Source organism: Pistacia vera, unplaced genomic scaffold (genome assembly GCF_008641045.1).
Source record: "Pistacia vera cultivar Batoury unplaced genomic scaffold, PisVer_v2 Contig550, whole genome shotgun sequence".
NCBI classification, from domain to species: domain Eukaryota; kingdom Viridiplantae; phylum Streptophyta; class Magnoliopsida; order Sapindales; family Anacardiaceae; genus Pistacia; species Pistacia vera.
In genome coordinates this window covers 34,259-53,819 of record NW_022196391.1, presented here as the reverse complement: position 1 = coordinate 53,819, position 19,561 = coordinate 34,259, and the positions used below count along the sequence as shown (strand labels likewise).

Below are 19,561 nucleotides of genomic sequence, written 5' to 3'. Positions count from 1 at the left end.
TCACAATTAGACAGACAAAACCCGTAATTGAATTAGTGAGACCTGTTACAAACAGGCCAATTGTGAATTATCATGTCGGAGTTGTAAGAGAAAATTTATGAAATTAAGTTGTAAATGTAATATTGCCCATTATACAAACTCTTGAGGTTTGATATAATAATAAAAAGAGTAATGTTATAGCCACTGACAGTAGTACACCGAATTTGTGCACCGGATGACGTGACAAAATCCTAACCATTGATTAATATTAAGTTAATATTAATCAATGGTTAGGATTTTGTCACGTCATCCGATGCACAAATTCGGTGCACTACCGTCGGTGACTGTATTATTTTCCTAATAAAAATTCTCCTAAAGTTTCTCAAATAGCAAAAATTCTTCTACTGACAGTGAACAGTCAATGAATTGTCAGAACTTACACTATCAGAAGTTAATAAATATTTATCAAATTATTCTATTATTGTATATTTTAACACCCTGTGAGGGGGGTTTTTATCATCTTAGAAACTTTAGAGGGAACCGTGTAATTATACCTGGGGGGCCGGAGTCTGTAAGCTCACTAGACTGATTAAAACCAGAAAAACAAGCAACAAAACGAAGTCGTAAGTCGTAACAAAACATAACGCGCGTGTCTTAGAAACTATGCGTTACGTGATTGCATGACCTCCGCGGCGGGACCATGCATGATTATCACATTACCTTACAAATAATCACCAAGTTCCCTACTCACTCGAGTACGTAAATTCATCGTACTCTCTGTCGTGTCTGCACATGCGGGAGTTTCCTAAAATCACTGCGAGTACACCACAAGTCAAACTGTAGGGAAATGACGGAAATGCCTCCCGTCTTGTTTGCTCAGGAGAGTACAGATATATCTTTGTTCAGATAATTTTAGGATTATTTTGGACCAATTAAATTGAACTGAAACAAGGACAAAAAAGACCATAAAAATATGTACATACATAAACACGCACGCAGATATAAATATAAATAAACAAACGCATAAATAAATACTGTCTCTTTATTATTATTAATATTTCTCTGAAAACTAAAACCCCTCTCCAAAAGCCGTTTGTTCGAGTGATTGTTTTGCAGATCAGCCATTTCAAACCCCTTTTGTAGTTTTTTTATTTTTACTCATTGGACGGCGGTGAGCTGTGAGAATTTTCTGAGTTTATGTTTTGCTTTTGGAGCGTTTGAGGTTGTTTCGTTTTTGTTGTTGTTCGATGTCGTCTTCGTCGAAGATTTGTTTTAACAAAGAGTGTAAGGAGTTGAAATCGGAGCGGCCGAGGAAAGGCTGGCTTTTACGTGGCGGCGAGTTGGCGGAGCTGTGTGATCGATGCGGGTGAGCTGAAATATTTTTTAGTCTTTGTTGACTCTCTTGATTGTTTGGGTTGAATTTGGTTTGAATTTGTGTGTTTTGGGTTATGGCGAAAAAAAGATAGTGGCTTTGTGGGGTTTTGGTAATTTATGAATTTTGGGTTTGGCTTGAAATTGGGTATGCTGGGAGGATGAATTTGAAAATAAAAATTGGATTTTGGTTTATGTATGTTTGGTGCTATGTATGAAGTTAGGTATTGACTTGTTTGAATATATGCATGTCACGCTTTATTGTAGAAAGTAGAGTGGTCTCTTGGACTGAAAAAATACAATCAATCGACTCTTTTTTTTTTTTTGAAAAAAATTAAATTTTGTTCGCTCAAATGGAATGTGGTCAGTGTTAGGGTGTTAGATAAAAGCTTGAAGACGACTTTGAGTCATGTTCATTTTAAGTTGAGTTATCAATAGTACTTGATTACTGACCATAAAGACCTAGACTTTTTGGAAGAATGTTTGCTATCTTTCAAAATGTTAAGCTAAGTTACTTTATCTTCAAAGGAGGAAAAAAAAATTGAGAGCCAGTTTTCTCATCAAAATAAAAAAAAAAAAAAAAAAAATTGAAACTGGTTTGTGATTATGAATTGCCTTCCCTGTAACTAAAATAATTTTCTTGATTGTTGGTTGGAGCTGGAAAATGATTTTAAAAGATGTAGTGGATGGGAATGGTGACATATGTTATGTGGTGCACATTAACTTCTGAGCACTGACATTTCTTGTACAGTAAGAGCATGCATAGAGTTTTGTTCAGTGCATTTTCTGGATTAGCATATACAGGGCAACGTTAATGATATGTATGTATTGTGAATTCGGTACCATTAATGATATGTGTTTATTGTGTGATTCATTAACGTATTTATTGTTGTAGGAAAAAAAAAAAATATTTCCATTGAGGTAATTTGTATAAATAGGCAACTAGAGGACGCAAACCATTTTTGCAATAATTTGTTCTCACATGGTTGTGTTCTTGGAAATACTTTAGGTAAGTGTAAATGATTTAATGCATAGGATAATATTTTTTGTTTTTCAGAAAGCCTATTCGAGCAATGATTCAACTCCTTCCTTGCCAACCATTTGCAAGACATTAGTGTCTTGGTTGTAGTCTATCAGCTAAGACATATGTCGCTAAATAAAGTTTTTCTTTGCCATGAACTTCATTGTTTGTAAAGGTTCACATACTGGTTTTTTCATGCTGAGTGCGATTTGTGAGTTTCATTGTCCTTTTCTACAGTCATTTTGGGTACTTTGTTTTATTTTTTGTTTAAATTGCCTCGGAAATGTTAACATATGGACATGTTAATTGCAACAAAAAGTCAAAAATCTACATGCTTAATTGCCTTGTGAAATGTAATTTTTGTTTGTGCACTAGTAAAAGAATTGTTAGTTTAGGCCCTAAGAGTGCACATATATTTTCAAGCAATAAAAATGCTTTGGAGCTACCATGATTTAGATTTAAGATAGGCAAATTCAATGTTGAGGTTTTGTATTGTGGTCGTAATATCTACTTTGTTTTTCTCACCCTGAAGACTATTCTCATCTATGTATTTGTTCATTGTCCCTTTTTAATTTCGAGTTTAATGTTGGACCAATCTTGCCTTAATTGTTGTGGGTCAATATCTTTGTCCTTTAAAATTATTATTATTTTTAATTTTTTTGTTGTTGGTTTTTATTAGGTTTCAGGGGAGGGGGTCTGAAATTAGGGATTATTATACTAGTTTACTGGGGTTCAACTCATAACTAACTTTTCCATGGTGTAAATTTGTTCTTAGCCTATTTAATTTCTATTATATTGCATATTCAATAATTTTATAAATGTTTTGTGTTTTGTGTTTTGTGGTGATGTTTTTTAGGTTGTGATGATTATTCTTTTTGATTCTTGTTTTTTGTGGCTCTAGTTCTATTTATGAGGAGGGAAGATTTTGTGATACTTTTCATTTGAATGCTTCTGGTTGGAGGTCTTGTGATACTTGTAGCAAGGTGAGCAAAACATGGTTTCCATGCTCTTTTAGTGTCATGTACTAAATATGTGGCTTCTGTCTTCCAAATTTCAGTTTTGGATTATACTGATTCTTCATTTCATGTTGAAACTTACCTTGCAGCGGGTTCATTGTGGATGTATTATTTCAGTTAATGCATTTACATTGTTAGATGCTGGAGGAATTGAGTGCATGACATGTGCAAGAAAAAATGTCCTTTTGGTAAGGATGAATTTGGCTGATTTGCATTATGTTTATAATTTTTTTTGGCTATATAGTTTGTTCATTATGCCATTTCTGGATACTGACAATTTATTTTCCTAAGTCTTATTGATGATACTAAAAATATTTTGGTTAAAACTGTTTCATTGATTTTTTGTATTTTAATAAACTCTACCAATGTTGTATGATTTGAATTTGGACAAGTCCAATCATTTTTTATCAGTCAAATGGAATGCTAATGGAGGAAATTTTGGTTTCAGAGTTTGCATTGCTTGCTTCACTTTAGCTAGGGTAAGTATGCATATCTGCTGGCAGTACTTGCAAAGAATGGCTGATTAATTAAGGTTCTGTTCATTGAGGTATAGTGAGTGAAGAGGTTGTGGCTTTTGGATAATGATGTTAAGGATGGTTTGGAGGGTAAGGAGCTGCCTTGCAGTAATAATAGGGTGTTCATTGATTTATTTTTCCTTATGATGAAAAAAAATTGTCACGCAAGATGTTTGGAGTCAATGTTTCTGATAGTGGGGGTGAGAATGTGCTATAAAAGGAGTGTGCATGCTGTATACTTAAGAGTAGATGGAAATGGAGGTGATCATCAAAGGTTTTAATTTGATGGATATGATTAATTCTCATTTTTGGTTCTCTGTTAAATCTTACAAACCTATTATCCAGCTGCTGTTGCACATACCAAACTATCACTCTATTTGTTCAAAATATTAATCGAAGTATTATATCTGCATTGATTTTTATGCCATTTTCTTAAAACTTTGCTAAATTTATCTATCAGAATAATCTATCACAAATTTGGAATACCTGTATGCATGTGTGTGTATCTGTTTTTTGTTTTTTTTCTTTTGCTTTGGCATAGAACCATTTTGGTTTAATTGAATTGTGGTGCAATTTTACTGTGCTTATATTTGAGTTAATGCATAAACAAGGGAAATCTCTTCATTAGGATTTTTTCTTTCTAGTTCTTGACGTGAATTGCTTGTGTGCTACTTAAAACAAATGATATTATTGACTATGTTCCTATAGCTTTGGGGTAAAATTGTTACTGAGACTCTCTTTTCATTTTATATGATGTATGTCAGGCACCAAATCCTTCATGGCCACCTTTATTTTATCAAATGCCTTTACCTGAGAGACTTAAAGACCTTTCTGTCAAAAATTGGACTCAGTTAGCTGGTTCAGGTCCTGTACCTTGGCGGCAAGCACCCACTCTATTCAATTCGATTCCTCAGTCTGAATTGCATCCAAGAGTGTCCTATGAAGTTGACTTATCTACCAGCATTGACAGACTCAATGCTGGTGAAAGATTAACTGCCCCTTCCTTGGAGAAAAGGAAAATTGATGATTTTTCTGAAAGGCTGATGAATGGAGGACTTAAGGGTGCTTCAAGGGATATACTTGAGAATGGAAATACAGGTTCAAATTGTTTCCCTGCATTTAGTATGTCACTTCAGAACTACATCATACTGGTTACTTGCAATGCTTCTTCCATGCTGGAGAAAATGTCCAGCAGAAAAAGCATATAAAAGTGGTTGCTAAACCTGACTTGATACTGTGTTGCAGGAATTAATTGCGAGGAGCAACCTAGTGCATGTTTAAATAAACCCCATCAGCCTTCCTCTTTGAAGGATGATCCATCTACTACACATTTTGGTTTGGCTGCACCTTATGCATCTCCAAACGAAACAAATGGTCAACTGGGGATCTCTGGAGCTCATTTGCGACCAGTCCTTCAACCGTCTATGGTGAAGCAAATTCATGGTAATTCACATAATGGACTTGATTCAATGGGTGAAACTCAAATTCGCAATGGAAGGCCCCGGGTAGATGCCCGTGGAAGAAATCAGTTACTTCCTCGGTACTGGCCTAGGTTCACTGATCAAGATCTGCAGCAGATCTCTGGAGAGTATCCTTTGATTTTGGAAGGGTTTCTTAATGATTAGCTTGTAAGTGCATGATATTATTTATCATAACATGGTTGTTGAGGCTATTTGAAAAATGAAAATATGAATTCTTATTTCTTGCTGTATTGTGTAAAGAGAACCTCGTGGAACCTTAACCTTACCAAAGTTCAAATTCTGTTATCACTCCTTTGTTTGAGAAAATGTTGAGTGCAAGTGATGCTGGCCGAATTGGACGTTTGGTGCTTCCTAAAAAATGTGCAGAGGTGAGTTCTTATGTCTCCAGCTTGGCTTCTCTTTTTATTCAACTTTTCATTTTCAAGCTCTCTGTGTTACTAAGAAGATATTCCTATTTTTCCAGTTGTTTGTTAACGTGGTGACTTTGGTTATGTGTGTACTGGATTACCTTTTTTAGATCTGTATTAGTTACAAGATATTCTTGGTTTTCCAATTGTTTTTTGAGGTGATCACTATGGTTAATGCATAGAACTGAAATACATTTTTAGTTATTGTTGAAATTCGCCTCTGTGATGCTTAATGCAAATATTGATGGAATAAACGTGCATATTTTCCTGATTATATGATGCTTTCAATTGGGTTTCTTTCTTCATGCAACTTGGAAGGTTTCTCTGTCAAGGATAGATCATAAGACTAGTCTGGTATGTTAAAAGAGTTCACTATTAGACTTGTGGGCTTAATTGTGCCTCTCGATGTGGGCGTGCCTAATGGTAGTGTCAACCTATTAATGGTGGATGTGGAGGGGTTAGATTGGAAGATCCTTCGTATTTGGTTTGTGCTTGCAGTTTTATCATTATTTGTCCTATTTCATCTTTTTCTCTGTTTTTGGTGTTGGAGTTATCATCATATACTAGAATATCCTTTTTACCTGTTATATATATAGGACGCATTATTGTAAGTTTTTTCATTTGGTTCATTAAATTACACGATTGTTGCTATGATGGGGTGATTAAATCGTTATTGATCACTGTAGAAGATTATAGATTTGTATGTAAGCAGAACAAGATAATCTTCACAGCATTGGCTCAGCAGTCAAGAAAAAATTATAAAAGTCGCCTCCTTGCTTCATGAGGCAGAGAACTCTCTTTGAAAAGGAAATCTCAGAGTGATAAAATAATAATGATGTAAACATCATTATGATTTTAATATTTTTGGACACTTAAGTTCTACCCTCATATTTAATAATCCTTAAATAACCATGAAGACTTGGATAGGTGAAAATTACAGTTATATCTCTGTTTATCTAGCTGTTATAGGTTGGTCTTGTAGCTATTCTATGTCTTATACTGGTGATAACCAGTGTAATTGTTATAGAAAATCTTCCTGATTTATGTGATATTGTAGTTTAGTGTGTCAAAAAATCCACTAAACTCTTCTGGAACTCATCATTAGCATGAGATTTATACAGCTAGATGAATTGTATTGGATTACTTATCAACTATTAATGCGAATTCATTTTAGCTCCTTGCTAAATTTATAGAAGTAGTATTTTCCCTTAAATTTGCATCCAATCATTTATCTAACATGCATTCGCCTTGATACAGGCCTATTTCCCACCAATCTCTCAGCCTGAAGGTTTGCCTCTTAAAGTCCAGGATTCAAAAGGCAAGGAGTGGATATTTCAGTTTCGCTTCTGGCCTAATAATAATAGTAGAATGTATGTGTTGGAAGGGGTTACTCCTTGCATACAGAACATGCAATTGCAAGCAGGTGACATAGGTAATTGAACAATATCACGGACAAGTATTATTAAATTTTATTTTATTGTATTTTTTGCCTTGGAAGATCTTGTTCTTGCTTACACTCCGCATGTGCCTTACCTGCTGTCAATTTTGTTCTTGGAAGCTCTTTGGACTTTTACTTTATCAGCTGCTTGGGTTTTACTGGATTTTTTACATGGATGGTTTTAAGATCTAATCAAACATCTAGATGTTGCTTTGTTTTTATTTTTCTTGTCTACTTGTTTCACTCCTCTTAATAAGGATGGCAAAAATGCCCAACCCAGGATATATACCTGGCCCGGGCCTGGTTTTATTAAATAATATTTATATATATAATAATAATAATTATACACAATATAAGTATTAATTAACTTTAATAATAATTAATTTAAATTTAAATCCAGGCATAAAGCCCCAGGGGCCCAGCCTTGGCCTGGGCCTGGGCATGGGGTTTTGTCTTAACTACTCTTAATGTATTCTATTTTCCACATGAGTGTAGTCATCATCGTGCAACTTAGTTTGNCTCCTCTTAATAAGGATGGCAAAAATGCCCAACCCAGGATATATACCTGGCCCGGGCCTGGTTTTATTAAATAATATTTATATATATAATAATAATAATTATACACAATATAAGTATTAATTAACTTTAATAATAATTAATTTAAATTTAAATCCAGGCATAAAGCCCCAGGGGCCCAGCCTTGGCCTGGGCCTGGGCATGGGGTTTTGTCATAAATACTCTTAATGTATTCTATTTTCCACATGAGTGTAGTCATCATCGTGCAACTTAGTTTGTCATGCTTCATGGGTTATCTGGTTTTGGAACTGAGATTTTATTCTGTTTCCTCAGTAACGTTTAGCCGTTTAGAGCCTGAAGGGAAATTGGTCATGGGATTCAGAAAGGCCTCAGCTAATCAAGCATCTGATCAGGTTTGGGCCACTTAGTATCTTTGTTACAATTTTATACTTTTGATAAGTTCTAGAGGCTAATGGTAATAGCCAATGGGTGTGGTTAACAAAAGTCTTCCTTTTTTTTTCTTTTTTTTTCCGTTCTTGATGGTGTTTAAAGATGCCGTTATGAGTCTATGCAGTGATTTTGTGTTCATTTTAAATTTGGTTTTTACTTTTAAGAATGCCAATTTGTGACTCTTTCTAGCTCAAATTTGTGCTTAATATCTGTGGACAGTACAGCTATACAACATGTCTCCAAAGCTTCGGAAGTTTTCAGTTTGTATACATTTTCTTTGTGATACAGGATCTGTTTATTTTTTCTTATTTAATGCAGTGTTAGTTACAGAAAATATTCAGAGATAAGATAACATTATGAAGTTTTTTGGGTGGGGGTAGGAGTGCGGGTCACGGGTCACGGGTCAGGAAGAGGACCTATGAGTCCACACAAATTGAATGTCAAGGCATAATTTACCTGAAGTGAGATAGGAATTGCTAGTTTGCAATCCACCACTGAAATTGGTCTTTGGTCTTAAATTGTCATTGTTCATAGTAAAGTTAGTAGCTGTAGAGCAATTGAAAATAGTTTGTGACAATTTCTTGTACATGTCAATAATTAACATCTACTTTCAACTTGCCAGGACAATGAAGCAAATAAGACTCTCGCTGGAGTTTCCACAAATGGAGATGTTAGTAGTACCAAAACTAAAACTGATGAAATTGCTTTGACTATTTGTCATTTAAAAGATTGCTGATATTACCTAGCTTTTCATAAATCAATCAGGTTGAACTGCCAGATCCTAGTTCATGGTCTAAGGTTGATAAGTCGGGATATATAGCAACAGAAGCACTTGCAGCGAAATCTTCAATCCCTAGAAAGCGGAAGAACGCCGCGTTGGGTTCAAAGAATAAGCGCCCAAAAATTGAAACTGAGGACCAGATAGAGCTGAAGCTGACATGGGAAGAAGCTCAAGGACTACTTCGTCCTCCTAATAATGTTCCTACTGTTGTGGTGATTGAAGGTTATGAGTTTGAGGAGTATGAGGTACCATTTTTAACTGTGTTCCTTGTTATTAGCAGTTATTATTTCATTTTTCTTTAGTCACATGTGATTTAATGTTTGCTGTTGCCTTTGCTTGTGACAAGATATAGGTTTCTTGTATTCTGTGATTTTGGTTTTGACAAATGTTTGCTTTTTAAGTTTCCCAGAGCACGAATCACATTATGCTGATGTGGCATGAATGAGGACTTACCATGAAGGACCTAATGAATTTGTATAAGACCACTCTAGTTAGGCTGCCTGCATGATCCCTTGCATTTTCAGAGGATATATATATTAGAAATTTGTGCTCTGGGGAACCTGGTCGGTAAGATCATGATGCTTTTGATTTCTAGGTCTTCTGAAGTTCTATCACATATCAGGTTACTTTTGGTGGCACGGTATCTTATATATACAATTCAATGCTGATTTCATTTTTAAGTTTAAAAATAAACTGTTGTGCTGCAAAAATTATAACGAGCGTTAGATTATCTTCAACATCTCTACTGTGTGTGAATAAGAATAACGAAGTGGGCTTTGCACTCCCTTGACAATGCCACATAAAAACTAAGTCAAGACCTGTAAACTTTTTCTTGTAGACTTAACTATGCTGCCACTGATACATTAACTTTTATTTGGATGCAAAGAGACACTTGTCCTCATTTAAGAGAATTCTAAGGAATATTGTGATGGTAAAAAATGTCATAAAAAGAAATATCTATAAAAGTCTTATTAATGGACCATATATTATCATATGATTTGGACTGTCTAGATATGACTTTTTCGCTGCCTGGTTCTAAAGTTCTTACATTTTATGCCTTTTTGATAACAGGATGCACCAATACTGGGGAAGCCAACATTATTTACAACAGATAACATGGGGTAAATTACTTAATCTTTGAGAGTTTGAGCTTGTATCTAAGATAATAATGTTGTGTAAATAATTTTCTTTTATTTGGTTATAATTTGGTTTACTTTTGCTTGTAGCTCATTCAATCATATTTGTATCTGCTGTGTAACATATAGCATATAAATTTTCTGTTGTTTGTACAACAAATAATTGAAAAAGGAATTATTTGCATAATATTCAGTTGATATAGATTTGTTATGTTTCTATATTCTGGATGTTGTTTCAAAATTTTGAAGAACTAACTTGTACGGGTTGGAATTGTTCACATTCATGGAATTATATTGTTGAATCATCTAGACACTCAGAAAATTTCTACAGCTCGACACTGAGCTCCATTTTCAGGGTTTCAACATAACAGAAATTTTGGCGGACATCATTGTGAATAAAGATCTGTTATCTTCCCCAACTGCCTTTATTGACTAGTTAAAATTTTTGTGAACTATCAATATTGTCCTTGTTCCTGACATGAATTGAGAGCATGGTTAAGTTTGTAAAACTGACCTGAAAAAGTTTGGCTTCATGGTCATAGAGACTGGGTCTAGGGTTTTTCCAAATCAGCTACATGACTATGTTGATAATAGACAAGGTTACTGGTGTTAGGAAGGAGAGCATGGCTAAAGTTGGTTAGGGTTCTAATATAGATGCAAATTAACATGCTCTCTGTAGTTTACTCTTGACTTAAATTCCATAAATCACGCTTCATACCAGAATACACAGTCCAAATATCAAGTGAACTTAGCTATTTTGTGATCATCTCTTTTCTTTCTGTCTATATCGACTGAACAGTTGGATGTTTCCTTTTAGTTATAGTTTTCAGGTTCTGCTGTATTGCATTTTAGTTGAAATAGACTTATCATATTTGTGTCATGTCAAGCGAAACAAATTTCATTATCTTTTACTTTGTGTCAGTGAAAAGATCCAATGGGTTCAATGTGAAGATTGTCACAAGTGGCGCAAATTGCCTGCCAATGCTCTTCTTCCATCCAAGTGGACGTGTTCGGGCAACACATGGGATCTAGAAAGGTACAAATAGCATCCATTTTTATGTTCTCAAAATGTGTATTTTCAGATATTTTTAGTACTTCATTTTCAAACATACAAATATAAACCAACTGCTCCTCAACCTTTGGTGTGAGAGGGAATTTTCATCTGTTTACATGATTGTGGATGTTCCAATAGCCTCTTCAACCTCATTTTCCAGTTATAATGTGGTAAAAAAGCCGTCCCATTTAACATTCCCTGCAAGCTGCTAATATGCAGTTTGAAGAGTATGCTTTCTTGACCGAATTGGAATTCATTCCTTCATGGTGTTCATGTTATCAAATTGCTACTTCTATGATGTACAGTTTAAGGATGATTTTATGTGGTTTAGGACTGATTGTGGTTTCAAAAGACCTTTTATAGTTTTTCCTTTCTTCCTCTCTTTCGGTTAGGAAGGTGCCAATTCCGGCCTCAAGATATTATCTTTTTCACATGTTAGCATAGGGGCTTCCCTGCATAAAGATATATTGAACAGGGTTGGTGCTTAAAGTTAGAATAGAGAGCATATTTTTCTGTATTTGCATTTCATTAATGTGTTTGAATCCTCCCTGTTGCCAGATCCTTTTGTTCAGCAGCTCAAGAAGTGAGAGGGGAACAGTTTGAAGATTTGCTACCTTGTAATTCAGGTAAAAATTGCTTTGGACAAAATTATATTGCTGTATCTACATGGCTCACAAGCAGCAGATGAGCTTTATTAACTGAAATTTTGATGGTTTTATGATTGCATCATGTGTTTGAATGCTGTTACTTGCAAATTATTCCCAACTATTCAATTTGGATCGGTTCTTTTTTACTGTGATTGGCAGCTTCTTCTAAGAAAATGAAGGCCACTAAACAGGAACCTGATAATGTTGAAGCTTTAGAGGGTCTTGACACGCTTGCCAACCTAGCCATAATGGGTGAAGGTGAGGCACTTCCAGCATCATCCCAGGCCACTACAAAGCATCCCCGGCATAGACCTGGCTGTTCATGCATTGTGTGCATTCAACCCCCAAGTGGGAAGGGGCCCAAACACAAGCAGACATGCACATGTAATGTGTGCCAAACAGTGAAGCGCCGTTTCCACACCCTTATGTTGCGGCGTGAGAAGAAACAATCCGAAAAAGATGCAGAAAGTTCACGCAAGAAGCCGCAGCAGAAGCTGCCATTACCTGATAAACCATTGGATGATGACCCCCTCCAGTCCAGCAAGACAGAAAATAGCAGCCCAAACCAGAAAAAGATAGTTAGTGAGGGTTCCGATGATGACTCTAACAAAATGAAATCCTCCACTTCCCCTTTTAAAGGCCAAATTGACCTAAATATCCAGCCAGAGCGAGAAGAGGAACTATCGCCTGGTGCAGATTCTGTCAACATGATGGCCCTGATCCAAGATGCCACTGAGAGGTATCTCAGGCATCAGAGATTGTCAACAGGTAGCAATAGCAATTCTGCAGTTAATCAGGCATTGCAAGGTGGTGGAACAGGAGAAAAAATCGGCAACACCATCACCCTTGACACTAGTCATCAAGATGCTGACAATGACCATCATGGTACTTTGCCTATGAAACCTTCTGCATCCATATCTGCCAATGGATAATCTGCAGCTATCATCTATGCTGGGCTATATTGACCATAAATGCAGCGGGGACAATTTTCATAATGTGTTCATCCCCGTAGGCATTTTACTGCTTCAGGTTTGTACATAAATTGAGGGTAGGGGCAGAAAATGAGCTGACATGGTTAGGAAACCAATAACCTTACAGATTAGCATTCTATAATGTCATCCCCTACAGAAATATTAGTGCATATTTGAAGTATTACAAGATCGAAAATGCATCAGGAAAGGGTGGTAGGTTGAAGCTAATGTACTTTTTAGGAGCTCACCTTCTGCCTTTTTGAGGGACAATGAGAATGTAATTATGATGTGCCAAATTTTTGCTGAGCATTGAAAGAGAAATTACATTTTCTAGTGAAGCTGTGCCTGTTTGTTACAAATGACAAAAAATGTAGTTTGAATGCCAAACAAGTGTCTGAAGAATGAACCATTCTCTTATTGTTTGAGAAATTAGTTGGGTATTCTGTTTTGCTTGATGATGAGCTCTTTAGTTTCTGGTTAATTTGGACATTTGTTAATATTACCAGATTTTACAGTGCCATTCAGAAATTTGCTCCTCATGTCTAGCAGAACGGTTATTTTAATTTTACTTAAACAAAAATTGTAAATTCCGTATAAATAAAAGAGTTAAAGAAATAGACTTTCTCAAGTTTGAAATTATAACAAAAATTACATTGTAGTTAATACTATACTATCAAGAGTTATTGATATATTCAATTGTCTCCGACTGTTATTATAACATCTAAAACTTAACATTAGGGGGTTTGTTATTTTAGAACCTCGAAGGAAGTTATTATTCAATCCCATCTAGGGGAAAATGATTAAACTAAAGCACAGGATTCATTAATTGGGATGACTAGAAGTTGATAGTGTTAATGCTATAATTCAAATTGTTTTAATTCATTGATAAAATGATTAAAACTTTAATTTTCAAGGTCTGGAAAGAGATAAGAACTAATCATGGAAGTATTTAGATTACTTTACGACAAAATATATAAATATTAAAGAAAAGGGATGGTGACGAAGTTTTTCTCAAACTGATCAAACCATACATTTGTAATAGTTCAACAATAATTCCCCTGAGCTTGATTAAAAAACAACACTCCCTAAGGCTTTTGAAATAACTAAAAAACCCTGTTGTAGTTTTAGGTATTAAGTTTTGAAATCCATGAAGAAAGGAATGGTAGTTGATAACCTCCAATACAATATTCAGCTTTTCTCAATTCATTACACTGCACTACATGATCAAGGTGACACCAACTGCAATTAACATCCCAAACACTCACAATCAATCCGAGTAGAAATAACAAGATTCATTTCATAGTTACACACTCTAAAAGCTTTAACATCAAACCTATATATGTAAATTAAGCCATACGCTAGCAGTCTATGGCTCTTTTTTTTTTTTTTTTTTTTTTTCCTCTTGTTTTTAGTACTTTGCAAAGATGAATGATCTGTTCTCAGATTCATTAAAAAAGTACACGGATCAGAACCAGCAGGTGGACGAGGATGATGTGGAGGCCGCGAGGGAAAATGTTACACTTGATAAATTCTTTGAAGATGTTGAGAATGTTAAGAGTGCGATCAAAAATGTTGAGATGTTGTATCAGAAATTGCACGAAGCTAATGAAGAAAACAAAACTGCCCATAATACCAAGACTGTGAAAGTAACTGGAGCCCGGATGGACTCGGATGTCCAGCAGGTTCTGAAACTAGTCAAATTCATCAAGGGCAAGCTCAAAGCCTTGAAACGCTCCAACGCAGCTAGCCAGAAGATTCCAGGCTGCGGTCCTGGTTCATCAGTTGATCGAACCAGGACTTCAGTAGTCAGTGGACTCAGAAAAAAGCTCAAGGATATGATGGATGAGTTTCAAAATTTCAGAATCAGAGTGCAATCCGAGTATAAAGAAACAATTGAACGCAGGTATTTTACCATCACAGGACAAAATCCAGATGAAGAAACGATTGAGGAGTTAATGTCGAGTGGTAACAGCGAAAGTTTATTGCAGAAGGCGATTAAGGATCAAGGGAGAGGCGAGATTTCAGAGACGATATCAGTAATTCAAGAGAGACATGATGGTGTAAAAGTGATGGAGAAGAATCTGATGGAGCTTCATGAGATATTTCTGGATATGGGTGCTCTTGTTGAAGATCAGAATCACCAAATAAATGATATTAAAAGACATGTTACACAAGCAAACTCATTTGTTAGAAATGTGAGTAAAGAGGTTCAAGAGGCCAAGCAAATACAAAAGACTAGAAGGCAATGGACTTGCATTGGTTTCTTTGCGGTTCTTGTCGGTATTGTTATTATAATGCCATTGTTCCCAATGCTCCTGAGGAACTTCACTAATAGTACATTGATGTTCATGAGAATCTGAAAACAAGCAAGGAACCAAGAGCTCACGCCGTTACTGAAATTCTAAATCAAATTCCTCACAAAACCAAGATAAAAGTATTTGTTTTCCTTTCCACTGACCATGTACATTGTTCAGTTCACAATAATGGAAATAAAAGCAATAATGTTACACCAATAACTTTCTCTCGTTATCAGTTAGCTTGCAGATGAACAAATGAGACTCATATAAGAAAACGGAACTCATTTTACGAATTGACTAATAACGAACTAACACGTAAAGAGTTCTCCTCTTTCTCATTGTAGTGCAGGGCAATGATGTTATCCGTGCTTCAAAATTGCACACAAGCAAAAAAAGATTCAACGCTACATTGATAAGTCTCATCCAAAAGGCCCAGCATCTAAAAAACTGCTAAAACATTAATTATCTGAAGAGGGAATCTCGCGTTTGGTAGAAGGGCACAGCGAAAGTAAATATTACATTCAGAGTTCCAGCTACAACTACTACTACTAGCATAATGGTTTCTATGAACACAGATTCCAAGCAAGATACGTCTGCAACTCTTCTCTATAGACTATAATGAAGTATTGTTATATTGCAATAATTAAGAATCTTCCTTTCATTGGAAATGTCATTGATGTTTATTGTTCAGCTACTTCAATATATATATATATGGCCTCTTACATAATTGTCTGACAGTTTTTTATTATAGAGAGAGATTCTGCTGCTTAATCCCAACACCCAAATTCCAAAAAGAGAAAGAAAAAAAACATCTTCTTTCTTTCAAGTTCGATAATAAACTCAGCAGAGGGAGTTGATCAATAAAAAGCAATGGCTTTTCAAGACAAGGATATACAATATGCTATGGCTATTTGATGCTAATTCTCACTGATTTCACAGTTTCAGCAAAACAAGGGGACACTGGATGTAATTAGTCCTGGCTTCGAGATATCAAGAAGCCTTATAAAATAGCTTGAAAAAAATACTTAATATTCCCTTTCCCTTCACACAAACAAAAGTATGAAGAACCTGCAGCTAGCTCAAACAATCACATGAACCTAACAGCAAACTAAAGCAGGTTTACAAGTTATTGATCATTGCCCATGCAAGACTAGTTCAATATAAATGAACTCTCTTAATTGGGTTTGTATTGAAAAGACAAAACACATTAACATACATATAAGAATGACACACTAACAAAGCAAAACAGACACCATTAAATAAAAACTGCCCCATTCATCTGAGGGCCAACGCCTCCGACATCTTGAGTTGGCTTATTTTGGTTCCCAGTGAAGTGATAAAGCTTACATTTCCGCCATTAATGAGAAGCAAGTTACTGCACAAATATACCCAATTTTCTGCTATCATATTAAGTCAAGATCCTAAAATTGGAAATAGAAAAAAAGAAAAAAGAAAGTTCCATTCAGAAACAAAAACACTGTATGCTAATCAATAACAAGATGTAAAACTCCTTAAAATAAATTTACTTATGTGAATATTGTATCTTTCACCTAGTTATGCTAGACTATTCTCAGAAAATTGAATTTGATGGCATCAGCATCTATCATCATCAAAATAATGTTAATGGCTGTTTCTCCAACAGTTATTTACATGAAAAACCTCAAATCCTTGAGGAAATTCTAGTAATTATACATTTAAATATGCAATATATTGAGACAATAGCCTCACCTGTTCATCAACAGAGATTCTGAGATCTTTCCTCAGCCTTCCCAGAAATCATGGTACTTTTGCAAAACACTAGTTGAGACAAAGTCAGATTTCATTTGGGATTAAGCTCTGTTAAAATGAAAAAAAAAAAAAAAAAGAGCAAAACAGAATATCAATTAACACAAAGAATTTCCAGCACTTGCAAGGATAGTAAAGGATATACGACCATAGACAATCAACTAAATTGATTGAACAAATGGTACCATGCAAGCATAGCTCATGTGTTTATACTGGTGCGAATTCATTACATATTTGTCCAAAATGATAAGTGACTAAATATCAACATGACAAACCAGATTGAATTCCAAACCCATATTCATAATAAATCATGGAATGCAATCTCCTTCATGATCAGCACCAAATATATCATGTTATGCTGGAATAAGGCAGTCATTCCCAAAAGTATAAATGTTACAAAATTAGTAATCATCCTTCCATGTTATACCCGAGGTTCTAACAAATTGCTTGAAAAACAACATAATATCTGATATATTGAACATCCCGAACAAAAGAACCATTCCCACAAATCTTTACAAGCTTAACCAAATCATCAATCAAGTCCCAGCATTCGGCAAAGCAGCCATAAATGAATTGTATGACGAGTCCAGATCGAAGTGTAGCTGCCGTGCCTGCTGATCTGTCAACTCATCTGCAGCCCCCATCTTCGACAACCTTGAAATCCACTCCTTCATCTTGGTCTTCCCCTCAAAGTCCGGAGGCAAAATACTCAACTTATTAAGCGAACCCAATAGATCAGATAACAATGGATACACCTGATCAACCGCCTTAAATTCCAATTTTAATGTGTCCATGGCAGTTATAAAATGCTGGACACATTCTGCAACAATGGCAGCAGAGGTGGAAGTCGATGCAGCTGCAGCAGCTCGATGCTCCACTGTAGCAGGCACCCCGACAGTAACCAAGCGATTCAGAGCAGCTGGGCAGTCCATTTTATATGTATCTGCAAACCGCTCAATGCTCGGGACAGTATCTTTCAACGTCGAGGCTAGGGTTTTAAAATGGGCAATGAGTTTTTGGCATTCAGCTTCATATTCAGTTGAACTTAAAATATCCCGAATATAAGCCTTTTCAAGCTTTTCAGTAGCTTTGATTATAGCATAAAGCTCAGCAAAGTTCTCATACATCTCTCTCTCGCGCTTGTCATTCCATAGCTTCACCTCCATTTGGGTAAATATAAAACTATATCTATGAATTAATATGTAATATATAGTTTGAGGCTGGATAAAGTTTTTGGTATTTTCGGATTGAAAGTGTGGAGGATTGGAGAAGAGAACGGGACACGCGCAAAGAGAACTAACCTTCTTCACTGCAAGTTAAAAAATAAATAAATAAAACACAAAACACAAAATCAAATAAATAAGAGAACAATATAATCCGTAAACCATAGCAATTTGCCTATATAAAAAACATATCACAATATACAGATTCTTCACTGAAAGGAGAAACAGGGGGAAAAAAAAAAAAAAAGACAAAATCAAATAAAGAAGAGAACAATATAATCCATAAACTAAAGCTAAGTTGCCCATATACAAACATATAACAGAGTATTTCAACATATATATATATAAAGATACATTTTTTCATGAGGTTCAGTTCGATTAATAAGATTGGATCAGACGTTGAACAAAAAAAAAATAATAATAATAACACATTCAAGAATAAATTACACAACAGAAGAACAAACCTGCTATCAGAAAACAATTTCCGAAAGCAAAATAAAATTTCGATTACAGAACATACATTAAAACACGAAGCGATTAGAAGAGTCAAATAAACAGATCATAAATATTAAAAACAATTAAAAAAAAAAAACAAAGCCAGAATTAGAAACGAAAATAGCCGAACAAGGAAGCATGGGAGAAGAGAGTTCTTGTTACCTCAGATCATGGGCGAATCGAAAGAACAGAAGGAACCGAAAAGTAAAATAAAAAAGTTAAGTGAAGGGAGAGAAGAAAGGAGTTGAAAAGGACTTACAAGAGAAGTGAAACGCAGCTTTGAATGTCGTGAAGAGGCTGTGTGGTGTTGCAGAGAAGAGAAATAATAAGAGGAAATTGAAGAGAGAGAAGACAGGGGAGTTTGCGTGTGGGCTCGAGTATATTATTATTGCTTACGGCATCTGCGTGTAGCAGTTGGGATAATCAGAAACCATAACCATCACATAGCCCCTTCTTTTCTCTTCTGTTCTGTTGTCGTGTAGTGAGCCTTTATTGTCACTCATGGATTTGCAGGGTTCTTGTCCGTTGAATTTTTGTAATATCACCATCAGAGCTTTTGGACCCAGAATTAGCCTTAATGAGCTTTTGATGCTTTGACTTTCGTCTAGGCCGTATTGGTCTTCTATGATATAAAACATATGCTAGAGTAACCTCAAATTAATGATATTTTAATATAGATTTTTTTCAATTTTAATTTATTATTCTTATTTTATATAATTTTTATATTTTATCATGGTAAAATATAAATACTTATAGTTGAAATATTTATATTATAAAACTGTAACGCGATTCTAGTATCGATTAGAAATAGAAGTAATATAACTTTGTAATATTTATTAAGGGATTAATAACAAGTTAACAACATTTCCCCTTTGAAAATAATTAAATAACAAAAATCACCTTCAATTATAGTAATAATAAAAATATCTCTACCACTAGATGTTAAAATAAACTATAAGACAATTAAATAAATATTCA

At 35.1% G+C, this 19,561-nt stretch overlaps 3 protein-coding genes across 10 annotated transcripts; 2 read left to right on the top strand and 1 right to left on the bottom strand.

Annotated features, from left to right (window-relative positions):
- Positions 1–1,010: 1,010 nt before the first annotated feature.
- LOC116107943 (B3 domain-containing protein Os07g0563300-like) lies at positions 1,011–13,142 on the top strand. Its single transcript, XM_031394214.1, has 14 exons — positions 1,011–1,345; positions 3,273–3,354; positions 3,477–3,575; positions 4,667–5,000; positions 5,148–5,490; positions 5,655–5,751; positions 7,048–7,222; positions 8,078–8,157; positions 8,817–8,864; positions 8,960–9,220; positions 10,047–10,096; positions 11,034–11,147; positions 11,724–11,791; positions 11,972–13,142. The coding sequence occupies exons 1-14, from the start codon at positions 1,227–1,229 to the stop codon at positions 12,742–12,744; spliced, it is 2,643 nt and encodes an 880-aa protein (XP_031250074.1). The 5' UTR covers positions 1,011–1,226; the 3' UTR covers positions 12,745–13,142.
- Positions 13,143–14,207: 1,065 nt separating this feature from the next.
- On the top strand, positions 14,208–15,241 carry LOC116107953 (syntaxin-124-like). Its single transcript, XM_031394233.1, has one exon. The coding sequence runs from the start codon at positions 14,208–14,210 to the stop codon at positions 15,141–15,143; it is 936 nt and encodes a 311-aa protein (XP_031250093.1). The 3' UTR covers positions 15,144–15,241.
- Positions 15,030–18,985, bottom strand: LOC116107954 (vacuolar protein sorting-associated protein 28 homolog 2). Of its 8 annotated transcripts, none has more exons than XR_004124571.1 (4): positions 18,746–18,985; positions 17,390–18,174; positions 16,809–16,916; positions 15,030–15,139 (listed from the first exon to the last, which is right to left on the bottom strand). XR_004124571.1 is itself a non-coding variant. In XM_031394236.1 (3 exons), the coding sequence occupies exon 2, from the start codon at positions 18,029–18,031 to the stop codon at positions 17,402–17,404; it is 630 nt and encodes a 209-aa protein (XP_031250096.1). In that variant the 5' UTR covers positions 18,032–18,174; positions 18,746–18,985; the 3' UTR covers positions 16,042–16,455; positions 17,390–17,401. The 8 variants fall into 8 exon arrangements, 2 of the variants coding, with proteins under 2 accessions (XP_031250096.1, XP_031250094.1); XR_004124569.1 differs by lacking the exon at positions 15,030–15,139 and adding an exon at positions 16,042–16,501; XR_004124570.1 differs by lacking the exon at positions 15,030–15,139 and adding an exon at positions 16,042–16,477.
- Positions 18,986–19,561: the final 576 nt, after the last annotated feature.

Coding starts and splice junctions, on each gene's coding strand:
- LOC116107943 (XM_031394214.1), top strand. CDS start 1,227: ATGTCGTCTTCGTCGAAGATTTGTTTTAACAAAGAGTGTAAGGAGTTG. Junction 3,355..3,476: donor CTTGTGATACTTGTAGCAAG/GTGAGCAAAACA, acceptor CTTACCTTGCAG/CGGGTTCATTGTGGATGTAT. Junction 3,576..4,666: donor CAAGAAAAAATGTCCTTTTG/GTAAGGATGAAT, acceptor GATGTATGTCAG/GCACCAAATCCTTCATGGCC.
- LOC116107954 (XM_031394236.1), bottom strand. CDS start 18,031: ATGGAGGTGAAGCTATGGAATGACAAGCGCGAGAGAGAGATGTATGAG.
- LOC116107953 (XM_031394233.1), top strand. CDS start 14,208: ATGAATGATCTGTTCTCAGATTCATTAAAAAAGTACACGGATCAGAAC.